Raw genomic sequence first — 13,806 nt, 5'->3', positions numbered from 1 at the left:
GATTGGACTGCAACCTTAACAGCTTGGTTTTACAAACCCTGTGGCATAAGAAGGCCTGGGAAGCACTGTTACAGTAGGACAGCAGTCTCTTCTGTCTTTACGTACCTTAAAGACCTCTCAAAAATACTTTTCTCATTTGCAGATCAAGCAGTGCTCCAATGTCTATTTAGCTTAAAACTTTCAGCAAGCTAAGCTTTGCATTTGCAAACTTTTTAAATCTCTAACCAGCATCAGACTGCAACAGAGATACCACAGGGCTCAAACTCAAGAGTCCGGTGGGGTTTTGAAACTCAATTGTTGTGGAACTCAAGATGACATGAAATATTACCTGTGCATGTCTCAGCGCTCCATAAAATGCAACGTACTACACATAGAAATACTGGTTCCCTATCCCTCACATTCTGAAAGTGTTTGGATGTCTTGCTGGAAAACACGATCTAAGAACAATACAATCTTTTTCATTGTCAAAATACATACTAGCACATGTATTAAAAAAAAATTATTCTTGGACATAACAAAGTTGATCTGTTTAAGATCATAACTGAGAAGAACAGAAAAACTATCCTAGAGAAGAACTCCTATTTTCTCTTGTGGTTGGGATGGGAAAAGGGAAAAAGAATACAAAAGATCACCATATTGTGATGGCCATTTCAAAACTCTCCCAGTTCCAGAAACTATTCCACGTCTGTGGTAAGCCCTGACAGAAAGGGCAAAACAACAGTGATCACGGCTCAACTGGTGCTAACTGCCTGCCCAGAAAAGCCTTTCACATTGCATCACTCACATTAAATGGGATGTTTACTGCCCGAGTTGGACCATAAGGTGATCCCCATTGGGTGCAAGTGGTTCCCCTCCCTGCTCGAGCAGGAGTGTTGTTTACCGGCTGTCCTGCAGAGACCCCAGGTGGTGTGACGGCTGTGGAATTGGCCGCTTGGCTGCTGGGAGCCACCAGGGCAAAGGCGTCATCCAGCAATGAGTGCATGGTCTGCCGAGCCTCTTCTATGGATGGCTGCGGTGGGACGTACTGGGAGACTGGGTGGGAAGGCAAGCCGGGGAACTTCCCCAGATCTGCTGACGATGATGTATGAGGATCAGGAGGCAAATCTGGATCAGACTGGAGAAAACAGAAAGAAGGTGAAGGGCAGGCAGACAGGAGATCTGATCAGCCAGCTTCCAAGCCCCCGCAGGCCTTAAGTCTGACCAACACTCCCTTTGCCAGACCCAGAACGAGATAAAATGCACAAGTGCCAGCACTGGACAAAATCTGTCCCTGACTCTCCCCACTTCTGCACGTACAGACACGACACCAGCTGTTCAAATGCTTCATTCATGCGATCTGAAATACCCTGATCTCAGGTAAGGCAGAAATTCTCTGCTCAGTAGTTACTTAGGTATAACAGAAATCATGCAGTTTGCAAGCACGTTTGTAAAGTCACACAGTGAGAATTTACTCCACCCAGAAAAAAAGCCAATCAGCTCTGTCTATATCTCTGAATCCTCTGCAGTTTTTGCAGTTCCAAGAAATTAACTCAGTCTTTAGCTTACAACTGACCACATCTGCAGTGATATTAAACAATTATCGCCCTCTAGAAAAACACACAAAGGGAGCTGTTAAGCAGTGGTTAGCTGCATGCAACTTGAACTTGGGTGCATCACCTGAACAGGATTCACCTAAGTGCTTCATAGCAGCAATAGTTGAGGCATGCACTGCAATTACTACGTGGGATCTTACCGCACGGGCTTCTTGTTTATCAGTAACAGGAAATTAAATGAGCTTTGCAGCAGCAGACTTATTATCAAAGCTCACTCTTGCCACTGCATGCCGACTGCAAAATCAGTCATAAAGATGCAAAAGCCTCTGCCTCATCAGGAGCTTAGTATTCTGAGTACTGTTTCGCTACAGATGCCAAAGGGGCTGAGCTTACTGTGTGACAAGTCTTAATTAAATAGCTTCAGATGATAATTCATTCTGCTGCAGCATGGCATTAAAATCATCACACTCTTGTTTGAATACAGAGGGAAACCACAGAAATCAACACTGTAGCCACTTGACTGCATATGCAGCTAATGGTGAAATTCTTAAAATTAAACTATCTTTCAAGATGAACACTGTCCAGGGGTTTTTAATATTGGCATTAGCCTTAATGAAATCTGCTTAGAAGTGGTTAAAGATGCCTAAATACAGTCTATGACATGGATATGACTGAAAAGAAGCATTCTCCAGTGTCTGCCTTTTTAAAACAGGAAACAAAATTAATTTGCATGACATTGTACTAGAATTGTTTTAAGTTACTGCAGTACAAAGACGTTACTCTTTCATTAATAATTAATTCACATATTTTAAATGCAATAAAATTTCTCATGAAAAGAACCAAGTCTTTCACTTTGTGAGAGCTAAGGATAAATTTTTCTGTAACACATGAATACATAACATCTAGCAAATTGTACTAGAGTGAAGCTATATTCAACTTATTGTGGAACATGCCAAACACACTTTCATGTTCATAATAGCGGCATTAATGAAAACAAGGTTTTAGTTCTTGGCTTCTTCAATATCAAGGAATACTTGGCAGAATTTCACTACCTCATATTGATAGATTGCCAATGAAGTCCTTGTTCCACTTTGATTTACGTATTAATTACACACATCTGAAATTAGCCACACAGACCACAGACAGAAGGCTAAAAACCTTCCCAAATCAGAAATGTCATTACAATGATCAGAACTCTCCTGTCATTCAAGAGACATACATACAATATATGCAGAGTTATTGACTCCTGGAGGTCGTTTGTATGTCCCATCACTATCAGTTGTGATTAACCTGTCCTTTTCCGCATCAATGGGACTACCGTTTATCTGATGTCGCCGGCGCTGCTTGGGAGAACGTTTTGCACGAGAGCTTAATATGAAGAAAAACAAAAAGGCAAAGAGAGAAAAAACAACAAAAACAAGACAAAGGTAATCACATTTATTTTTGTACTTTATTCTCATCCTACTCAAGATTGAACTTCTCTGCCCATTCACATTTCATGTCTCTCTTCCTTTTTGCAGCTTTTCATCCCAGTCCCATTAGCTAGTCCCAAATCTCTTTCCTCAGGCTTCTCCTAATACCACTATCACTGCCATAGTATCTGCCCTCCAAACTGTCCCACCTCCTCACTCAAACTCTCTCCAGTGTCACCTCCTTTCCACATCCATCTTCTAAGCCTCCCTTACTGCCTCCCCACACCTCCCAGACCGATGTCTGATGTACTTGCAGTAGCAGAACAGACTATTACCACCAGGGTCCTATGATTGGCATGTTATGGTTAACTCTACTATAGCAAACCAGCTGAAGAACACACAGAGGTGGGAAAAACCTACTTTCCTTCAGAGTAGAAGCAGTCACAGGGTACCAGCACTCTGGAAACAAAGTTCCACTATCCATAAGCCTTAAACAGATCCCAGAGAAGACCTCCTCTGGAAATCAGAGCCCAGGAAGGTAGGTCTGTGAGGCTAACAAATATACCTCATTTTCTAAAAGGAATATGTAAAAAGTAATCTCTTGTAAAATAAATCTGAAAACAAGACATACTGACATACTGAAACAAAATGTTTAGAACCACTCCAATCTTTTCACCTAGCCAACTCAAATTCAGCTGAAGATCAAAATGATTTTAAGCTCTGAAAGTTCAGAAGTACAGGTACTTTGAACTCTGAACCTAAAAGAAAATTGTACTTTCCTGTCTTTGAAATCCCTACCTCTTCCTGGGTTCTATGAAGACAGTAGGCACACTGCCTCCAGGGTCCAAGATCTTGTCAATCTGCATCTGTGCCTTGCGATATATTCTGTGTTGTTCTTTGGAGTCAACCACCACCACATCATCCACCACTGGAAATTCATAGTGCCCTTTGCGCTTGGCACGAAGACGAATCTTATTGCGGTGATGCTCAATCTCAGATTTATGCCTTAGGGCTGTCTGTATCTAAAAGGAGGAGGAAAATAAATCAACTGCATTTTTTCTGTATAGTTTTTGCAAGCAGAGCTTTTTGCTGCTCTTCTGTAAACCTCTCCTCACCTCACTGTCTGACCCTGTCACCCTCAAAATCTCTGACAAATTAAAATAAACCACACAAATTGTAAATACACTTTCTATTAGTTATCTCCCCAGGTAAATATACTATTATACATAATGTGATCGCTGGCACAGCACGTTAGAGACAGGAGGCAATTTCTTAATAAATGGCAAGAGAAACACAAAAAGGTTGTGCCGTTTGCTAGAAGTGACACCACTCTAAGAAAATAAGATTAATCAATACAAGCTACATTTGCTTATCAGAGATACTTGATCAATACTGTTCAAGTCTGCCACCCATTCCCTTTAATGATATTCATCATGTAAGGAGCAAGAATTTAAAGAACTAGCTGACCTCTCTGTTGAGCATGAGAAGTTGCCGCTAGCTATAGAGAAATGTAGCAGCAACACTAGAGCCCAGGTGCCTAGCTGGATGTGGTGTTCGCAGCTCTATGGTGACTTTCAGGATAAGCTTTTATTCCTCTCCCACCTTTTTTCAAATTCCCTGGAGTACATCTCATCATCTGAGGAAAGCCACCATAACACCACACTTGTACATCCTGGCCCAACACTCACTGAAATCATTATCATTAAAGGAAAAGACCTGGGCAGCAGATCAGGCCACAACTGCTCTGTGCTGGACTTATTTGGGAACACAGCAGCAGCAGTAAATTAAAAAACAAATTAATTTTTGTGGCTTCTCCAATGAAAATCCCCAGAAGACATAACAGGGACACAAGCCAGACTTACTCTTTACATTTTGTTAGAATTAGTCTTCTGCCACTATAATCAAACTTCTATTTTGTGGACACTCTTTGCCTATGCATACTACATATATACATTTACCTCTCTTCTGTAAGGTCCTGAGAACACAGTACTTTAACACAACTAAGTTACAGCTTTCATCAGTCTTCTACTTTGAATTATGGGAAGATGCCATCTTACACCCCATATAAAAAACAGGACCCACACATACAGAGTAATGTCAGGCAGTATATGACGTGGTTTTACAGCACATTACTAATGTCCCAGGCATGTTCTTATTCTGTTTACAGTAACCTGAGCCTCAGAAAAGGCAGGAAGTTTCTGCATGTTCACTGGCTAATAAACACATCTTAAGTTGGAAACAATTAATGTGCTGCATATTCACACCCTAGAATGTCCTGAAATAACTTGTTTGTGTAACCCACAACCTGAGTTGCTGAAAAGCCAAAAGAGTGGTGCGGAATGAAACCCAAGGTGGGCTAGGCGTTCCAACTCTTACACTACTCTCACAAATCTTGTCCTGCTGGCTAGGAAAAGAATGACAACACAAGGTATGCTGCCAATTTGTCTCCTTTCTTAGTGTTTAAATTCTGTTTTAGGCAATGCTTAAAACAGACAAGGTTATCTCTATGTATGGAAACAAGATTATTCCTATAACTTGCTAAAATTCCACTCCCTGGGAAATAATGAGGAAGTCCTGACAACAAGAAAGAAACTGGACCCTTTTCACTTCCCACATTGCTAGGCACGTATTCTTCCACAGACATTCAAAGCACTTAACAGATACCTCTTTATTAATTTTGTTGGTCTCTGCTACTCGATCAGAAAGCACAGAATTCTGAATTGGAGGTGCTGCCATCGGCTGCATAGCAATCAGCTGGATCTTGCTTGGGACCCGTCTGCTTGCATCTGAGGAACGTGACATCCTATCCACATGTTCAAAGATCGAGGCTGAGGAGTGCTGCTCGTTTCCACTGCTTGTCTGAGGAGGTCCTGAATTACCAGAACAAATACAGAGTAAACTGGTGCTGCTAGGGTTATCTCAGTCAAATGTCAAGCTCTACAGATTCTGTGCTATGAGACTTTGAGATATTTCACATCTGTGTTTAATTAGTCCTTTAGGTCTTCCAGCTGATTCACATTTAGCATACAACAAGTTGGTCCAGTAGTTTGTAATGTATAAACATTTTCCCACTACACTTCCAGAAGGTGAGCTGTCATTCTTTATTTCTGTAAATCAAGCTCTTGGCATTTGCAAATCCTCAAAGTCTCAATCCACTTTGGTCCATAAAAGGCTGTTCAAGTACATACTGCTAATGGTTCCTCTTATCAGTACTTATGGAGATGCAAATTCCTCTATGGAGTTTAAAAGAGCAGTAAGAGATATCACATGACAAATGCAGTTATTAAATGATAGGACCAATATATCAACTAAACAAAAAAGACTTAAAACATGACACAAAGCACAAAGAATTTTACAGATATTTTACTGATTAAAGCTTTTAAAGCACTGTGTTCTTCTTTGTGACAGGATAAACATTGTACATACTAACGTGTAAGCTGAACAAAAATTGCCATGTTGTAATTTTTTGAAGGGGTCATATGGACTCAACTATGAACGCCAGATGACATTATGGAGACCAATACATGTTGAAAGTTACAGCCCTGGTCCAGCAAACGGTTAATCACTTCAGCAGGAATGGGTTGCCTCCCTCAAAGACTTGAAATCTGTAGGATCACCCCAGTGGTTTGCAGTTAAGCACACAAAACATATTTATGTATTTTTTTTCTGGAGCTACACGTACAATGTGAACCATTACATGGATTGGGCTTGCAAAAACTACTGAAGACTTGAAAAGTAACAATTTACCTTGTCTGTATGGTAACACTGCAAATTCTCAAATTACTAAACTGTTTTCCTCCACAAAATATAATCGGAGGTTACAGTCTGTGATTCTTCCTCTGGATGAACACAGTGGAGTAGAGGGACATGGTCCCACATCCTTGCATGGACTTCTGGTAACAGGCTGTGGTTCTTAGATCCAAATCAGAACAAAGAATACAAATGTACTTTCAATTGATGATCAACCTAACTCAACTCCAACAGAATAGAAGGAAAAGAAAACAGCCGCTGCTATGATGCATTGGCAACACTTGCTGCTAATGAAGTATAGGGTTCAGAAGAGGACTGAATGCTATCATCTTCTGCAGAAGACCACAGCAGGTTATTTGCTCACAGAATCAGAGTCACCTAAGTTGGAAGAGACCTCCTAGATCACCTAGTTCAATCTCTGACCTAACACTAACGAGTCCTCCACCAAACCATATCAGTAAACTGTACATCTAAACATCTTTTAAAGACCTCCAGGGATGGTGACTCAACCACTTCCCTGGGCAGCCCATTCCAATCCCTAACAACCCTTTTGGTAAAGAAGTTTTTCCTAACATCCAACCTAAACCTCCCCTGGCGCAACTTTAGCCCATTCCCCCCCAAAAAGAAGCACTCACACAACCCCTGAGAATCGGCAAGAGCTGTTTATTGCGGGGACATCTTGCAGGTAAGCCTGCAGGATGTCCGTGGTGTTTTGTGGCTCCAAGCTGATGCTTGCGATGGAGCCTGAGCAACGAGTATGGGGCTCATCGGGCATTCCTGCGATGCTGTTGGTGCTCTCGGATGGCAGAGCACAAAGACATGCCATGGTAGTCCCAGCTCTGTTCTGGCAGAGGTGGATCCACTTCCATCCGTTCCTCCACATCTGGTGGATCCAGCTCCATGGGCTCCATGGTGCTGGGCAGAAGGCTAACCCAGTCCTTGCCCGGGACTGCCCAAACGGGATGCCTCCCATCAGGAATGTTCTCAGGCCAGGGTGCCGAACCAGGGGGTCGTCCAGTCCCACGCCTCGGTCCCATGCCACTGTCAGCTTGATTTTCATGCATGGGTCCGACAGTGCCATCTGGTTTACGGCCATTACTGGGTCCCGCACTGTGCTCTGGGCTATGGGCACGCCTCTGCTCCCCGCGGCTCTCTGCCTGATGCTCCCGTCTTTGCCCCACATCACCGTTGCTCCTATGGCAAGGCCCAGGCCCCCTGTCACTGGGTGTTTGAGGGGTCAGCCTGTTCCCTGCATCGTTGCGGTGCCAATGATACTGCCTGTATCTGTCTGTGGGCTGGGTGCCAGAGGTCCCTTGGGCACTGGTGTCTCTTGTGCCGCCGGCGCTATCCCTCTGCCCACGACACATCTCCTTATGGTCAGGTGCATTCCTTCTTGGAGCTTCACCGGACTGCATCGCAGTCCTCGCACACCAAGGAGGCCTGCTGCTTGCCTTGCTGCTTCTAGTCTTCTTCCTGCTGCACAAGCTGGCAGTCAGAGGGCCCAGATGCTCAGCGAATGGTGGGCCAGCTGCAGGGGTCCTGTTTTATAGGGCCCGCAGCAAAGGTGGGGCAGTGGTGGCCACTGTGATCTCAGCAAGTCTCTGTGATGGAGTGGCCCATGTGTGGCCAAAGGCAGCTGTGTTGGCAGCGGCCTGGAAGATGCCCTCACATGGACAAGAAGGAGGGTTGGGGGTCTGAGGGCCCCTTTTCTGGGGCTGTCTCTCCCGGGCCATTTGGCTTTCCAGAGAGAAAGGCTGCTCCTCAGCCACAGGGACTGCCCTGCACCTCCCATCCTGTGCCCTGGGTTTATTTTTAACACTGGTTTTTAGGTAATTTCATTCTGTTCTTTATGGAAAAGAACAGAAGCAAGGTGCATCTTCAGCCCTAATTCCCACGTGCACTTTGTGCTCCTTTACTTCCCTCTCCTAGCACAAAGAGGGATCAGGAGACAGAAGGAATGGTACACTATTATATTCACGCTACATTACTTTCAGCTGGAAAACAATCTGCCCACACCCTAATCAAAATTCTTGTTTTTCAGATTTCTCAGACTTGATCAATGCATTGTCAAATATACGTGTTTATAAACTGAACGCATCACTTATAAGTGTGACTTTCCTATACATGTGTCCTTAAAGAGAAGTTAGAGTTCCACTCAAGATGTGTCCCCTAAACTTTCTGCAAGGCACAGAACCTGAATGAAATATATCTACCCCTCTTTTGTGGCTATTTATATGATCTTTACCATTTGTCATCTCCACAATCACTAATGGGCCCCATCTTCATGCATTTCTTAGAAGCATGCAAACATTGCCTCCCACAGAGGCACAACATATATTAAGCAGTTAGTGCAAGTCCCCCAGAGTAATCGTGGAGTGCAATGGAAATCTGAAGTTCTGCATCCTCCTTTCCCATTTTCCCCACATATTTATCATTTTTCCAACATTTACAGTCTAACAGTAGTTCTCAAAACCTACTGACCTCCAACATAAAATGTTATGTTTATTTTCGTACAATTTGGGTGGCAGGGTCCAGTATATTAAATTACCCTAAGCACCCACTCTGAACCTTTATCATTTCATTCATAATCTACCATTTTGCACAAATAAACAAGCGCTTGGCAGACGCCTCTTTGCTGAAACTGCTTTTATTTTGTAGAACTGTCCAAAAGTTCCACTATCAAATTTTGGTAAGGCTCTACAGTAACATTAAACACTACTCTCTTTTGCAGAAGAGATGCACACAAAAATGTCTCTGCTGCACCTGGCCTTTATACAATCTGTGTATACTCCATGTGCCTATAAAGACAAACCAAGATGGAATTACAGTAAAGTATGTTGGAAAACTGGGAACCGCACAGTGCTGCAAACACACAATGAAAGGAGAGACTGCTTCAAACTCAATACACGAATTAGATCCTTTAAAAGTTTTAAAAGAGTGAATGATTTCTCATTTCAAATTATTTATACTAAGCTATTGTTCACAGTTAGAAAATCCTCCTTATACAGCTAGTAGATTGCACCATCTGAAACTTCCATCTTGGACTAGACGTTTGAAGTTGACAAATAATGAAGAGGAACTGAATCCCAAATAATGGGCAAAACAGGTTTAAACAACGAGTTCATATAGGTCACATGTAAGGATCAATGTTTCCTGGATTGAAACTGCTAATTAAACTGAAATGTCAGGGAAATGAATTGCTCTGTAGGAAGCTATGTCTTCAAGTGAAAAACAATTCAGTGGGAGACTGAGGAAGGCAGGAGACAGAACCAAGGTGCATAAAGCTTAATCCAAAATCACAAGAAGTCAGTCTTATCAGACTCTCACTGATCCACTGGTATTTGAATCACGCTACATTACACGCTTTTGGATCTTCACACAGTTTATTTGCATCCCAGAAAATTATGTCTCTCATTAGTCTGTAGTACAAACCCAACAATGCAAAGTATCGTAGCCAGCTTTACACCCATCCCCACCTAATACTGTAAGATGGAAATTGCTGTTAGAGACCACAGTCCTTAATTTATCACTGGATATGGCATGCACTATCAAAGACAGTGCCAGCTTTCTCCTGCCCCATCTTTACTACATCTCAGTCCTGACCAATGAAACGCTATTTCACAGGAAAATGCTTGAGCTTCTTTGCAAGTAGCCCATGTTTGTTTCAGTAAAGAGGCTAACTCTAACAATATCTGTAGCTTGTTTATACCAAGCTAAGTTTCAGGACCAACAGCTGCCTCCCTTCACAGTGAGGGTATTTTCCTCAATAATTTGAAAGAATTTGAAGGAAATTAGAAAAATGTGCCTATATTGTATTGCTATAATTTGTGTTTTTGAGAATTCTTTATATATCAATAGCTCACAAGCAATTTTGGTTTTTTAGACTCGGGCAAGAAATCCTTCCATGCTTAAGATATAATTACAGCTACCCCAACACCTCTATTCATACTCACACTCAACTACCAGCTCTAGTTACTTACCCACTCTGTTTGCTCCTGACAACATAAAGGAAAAAGAAGAGATAACACAGTAATTATTACAAATAATTCAGCTGGAATGGCAACTGGAAAAAAACACAGCAGTAAGATAGTTGTGTTTACTTTTGAATTAAATGCATGAACTTGGACCCAATTGCCAAGCCTCTGCTGCACAAAAAGGGAGCTGAATCTGTCATTTAAATGACACGTAGGCCTCTACGGAGGGGCCAATTCTGAACACGACAAATAGCATGATTATCAAATCATTGGTACCATGATCACCATTTCTGAATACCAAAAATACTGTGATTACCGAACAAGAGGCACCAGATGATGAAGAAATAGTATATTTGATCAAGTAAAGGCATCATAGGTAAAAAGGATATTTTCCACACAACATTCTTGCTGTCTTTGTTAGATAATTTGGACACAGTAGTATATGACATTTCCACAGCAAAAGGACGTGCTAAACCTTATGTAAGTCTTTAACGCAGATGAAAAACAGAGAAACAAAAATGAAGTCCCCAGGTTAGATGAAAGAGGACAGCACTAAATCAGGGCAAAAGAACTGAAGTCAGATGGGCTGAAGCACGTCATAAAACAATCAGCTGGCCTGAGATAACCTCTGTCATAACATAATTATTTTTCTATGTATTTATTTATGCATGATTTCTGGTCTGTAGCGCAAACCTAAGGCACTGAAAATATACATACCAACAGTACGTTATCTTTTCATAAATTGCATAATGTACATTGCTTGCTGAATGTACACATCTGTTAGCAAGTTTAACTTTCTAGTCACATTAGCACATCTTTCACTTTGTCTTGCACACCGCAATCATAGAGCAAAGCCTGGTCCATCACCATTGCTCTTCCAGGACTAGTGCACATTATCAAAATCTAAGAATCAGATACTATCTAACTTGCCATTTAAGCAGCTAAGGCCTAGCATTTTATATAAAGTGACTGTCTTACATATTCCTCTAAATCTCATTTCTTCAACATGAGAACAAGTTGAAGAACATCTACTACGATCTGAATTTCTCTGGCATTGCATTCCCCAGTAATCATCTTTATATTTCAGTTGGTATTTCATAGAATATGTGGAAACACATTCAGTATACCAAAAGAGACTGCTCCTAATACGTATTTTCTTCTTAGTTTCTGCTGCTAACAAGGCCACATGTATTAAGAACAGATGGGGATATCATAGAATGGTTTGGGTTGGAAAGGACATTAAAGATCTTGTTCACCAGTTTCTTTTGTCAGTATTGGAATTTTCTCTAGGAAAGCCATTGTAATTTAAGCCAAAGATCTGGTAACTAAAAGCTCAAGCAAGGATCAAGTCATCAAAATCGAAAAAGCTCTCAAAAACAACACTCTGTGTAGGCACAGTTAACCACAGACTTTTAAACAGGAAAATAATTTTAAAAGATATTTTCATTAATAAAATGAAAGTCATCTTGCAGTGTTTCACCAACTTTTAAATGGAGAACTGAATATATCTCAGAATATATCTCATGGATCCTCCAAGGAAAACAGTGACATTTTACATGGTAAGAAGATGGTTCTTTACAAAAAAAAAAATTTGCTGTTGTTGATGTATTAGCTGTGGATTTTCCTCTTTCTAAAGCATAATCATGAAGGCATCTTGACAAAGGGATCTTTTGGTGTAGTTTCTTCTGTTGAAACTGAAGATCTACACATACCTTTCATTCCAGCAAGCTTTTGTACTTAAGGGCTTAACAGCAGTGAACCTTCTTTCCTCTACTCTCCCACATAACCCTGGCAAACATCTTTCCATTTAGGTGTAATTGTAGTGGCTATGTTAGTAACAATCTTGCAGACAGTTACATTGTCAGTAAAGGTCACAAAACAGAAAAATTAATTGTGGAATGTGAGTCCAGAGAAGTTACATCACTAGAGTAACTCTTCAGCCTACCTGAGTAACGCACTGCTAGTGTACATGAGTTAAAAAAAGTAACTCACCCTTCTTCGCTCCTCTGCGTGGTTTACCCTCATTTGCAGTTGATGGTCTTGCAGTTTCCTCTCCTGTCTCTCTCCCGCTGGATTGTTCACTTGCTGTGGAGTCAGCATCTGATGGTGAAACTCTGCCACAAACATTAAAAAACAAACAAAACAACATGTAACATAAGTTTGTAATGGGATACAGTTCTCACATGCAGAGAATCCTGTGTTAATATATCCTGTGAAGACTGCTAATATTTTCCACTGTTTATAAGTAAATTTATAATAAATTATCATATTTAGACATTCATTGCTATGATGCTACTGTTGTTGCGTGTGAAAACCAACTGCAACAGGACTCACACATGACAAGATTATTAACTAAACTTTCCTTTAAAATTAACTTCAAGAAAACACTGCATGAGCAAGTAGCAAGTTTACTTTTCAGACAGAAAGGAATTATATTAGCAAGAAGAAAACTACATAGGTAATTATTTTAATATTCACACTTGCTAACTTGGTGTTCTCTTGCTAATGCTACAAGTCCATGTGCATATTTTCCTGCCTACTTTAACAAAGGCAGGTTAAACAAACACCACTTTTATATATATTTATCCCATGCAGTCATTAGAGCCTTAAAAACATTTTTTACCTACAAATTATACAATCTCAGAAACATACCAAAAAAATGTGACTTTCCCCTAAAGAAATTATTCAAATAGCGTAAAAATAGCAAAAATATAGGGCATATGCTACTGCCCAGCTAGCACCAAAGCCTGTCTTTCACGTGGGATTAGCATTTGTGATAGTTTCTCTAGCGATCATTTTATCTTGTGAACGTTCATAGTCTATTCCTTCACTGATTTACTTAAATTGTGCACTAGTCTGTGTATTAACCTTTTTAAGCGCAAGATTTTCTTGAGCTAGATGTTTATCAGCACTAGTAACTGAAGCTCTCAGCTAGACGTCAACCAGCGTAGAGCAGACAAACTAAGATAACTACAGCCAGCCAGACAAGTTAATAGAAAGTTAAATCTTCTGCTTTCAGCAGGCAATGTTCTGAATTCATCTCCCCATTTTTCTACTGATAACGAAACGCTGTATTTCATTTTTTTTCTGCAGTACTGCAATATTATTAAGTCACATCCCAATAAAAATATTAGCAAG

At 41.0% G+C, this 13,806-nt stretch overlaps 1 protein-coding gene across 8 annotated transcripts in view; it reads right to left on the bottom strand.

The window, feature by feature from the left end:
- Nucleotides 1-13,806, bottom strand: part of KIAA1549 (KIAA1549 ortholog) — a 143,295-nt gene that overhangs the window by 13,432 nt on the left and 116,057 nt on the right. For 5 of the 8 annotated variants that reach the window (XM_066997810.1, XM_066997827.1, XM_066997808.1 and 2 more), the window contains 5 exons: nucleotides 12,661-12,782; nucleotides 5,609-5,814; nucleotides 3,743-3,966; nucleotides 2,756-2,900; nucleotides 785-1,114 (listed from right to left, as the gene is read on the bottom strand). In XM_066997810.1, the coding sequence (XP_066853911.1) occupies nucleotides 785-1,114; nucleotides 2,756-2,900; nucleotides 3,743-3,966; nucleotides 5,609-5,814; nucleotides 12,661-12,782 (1,027 nt within the window). Of the gene's footprint in view, nucleotides 1-784; nucleotides 1,115-2,751; nucleotides 2,901-3,742; nucleotides 3,967-5,608; nucleotides 5,815-12,660; nucleotides 12,783-13,806 lie in introns of those variants that run through there. The other 3 variants (XM_066997824.1, XM_066997825.1, XM_066997829.1) reach the window with 2 other exon arrangements.

This window comes from Anser cygnoides, chromosome 1, assembly GCF_040182565.1.
Source record: "Anser cygnoides isolate HZ-2024a breed goose chromosome 1, Taihu_goose_T2T_genome, whole genome shotgun sequence".
In the NCBI taxonomy this organism is placed as follows: Eukaryota; Metazoa; Chordata; class Aves; order Anseriformes; family Anatidae; genus Anser; species Anser cygnoides.
This window is presented reverse-complemented; position numbering and strand designations above follow the sequence as displayed.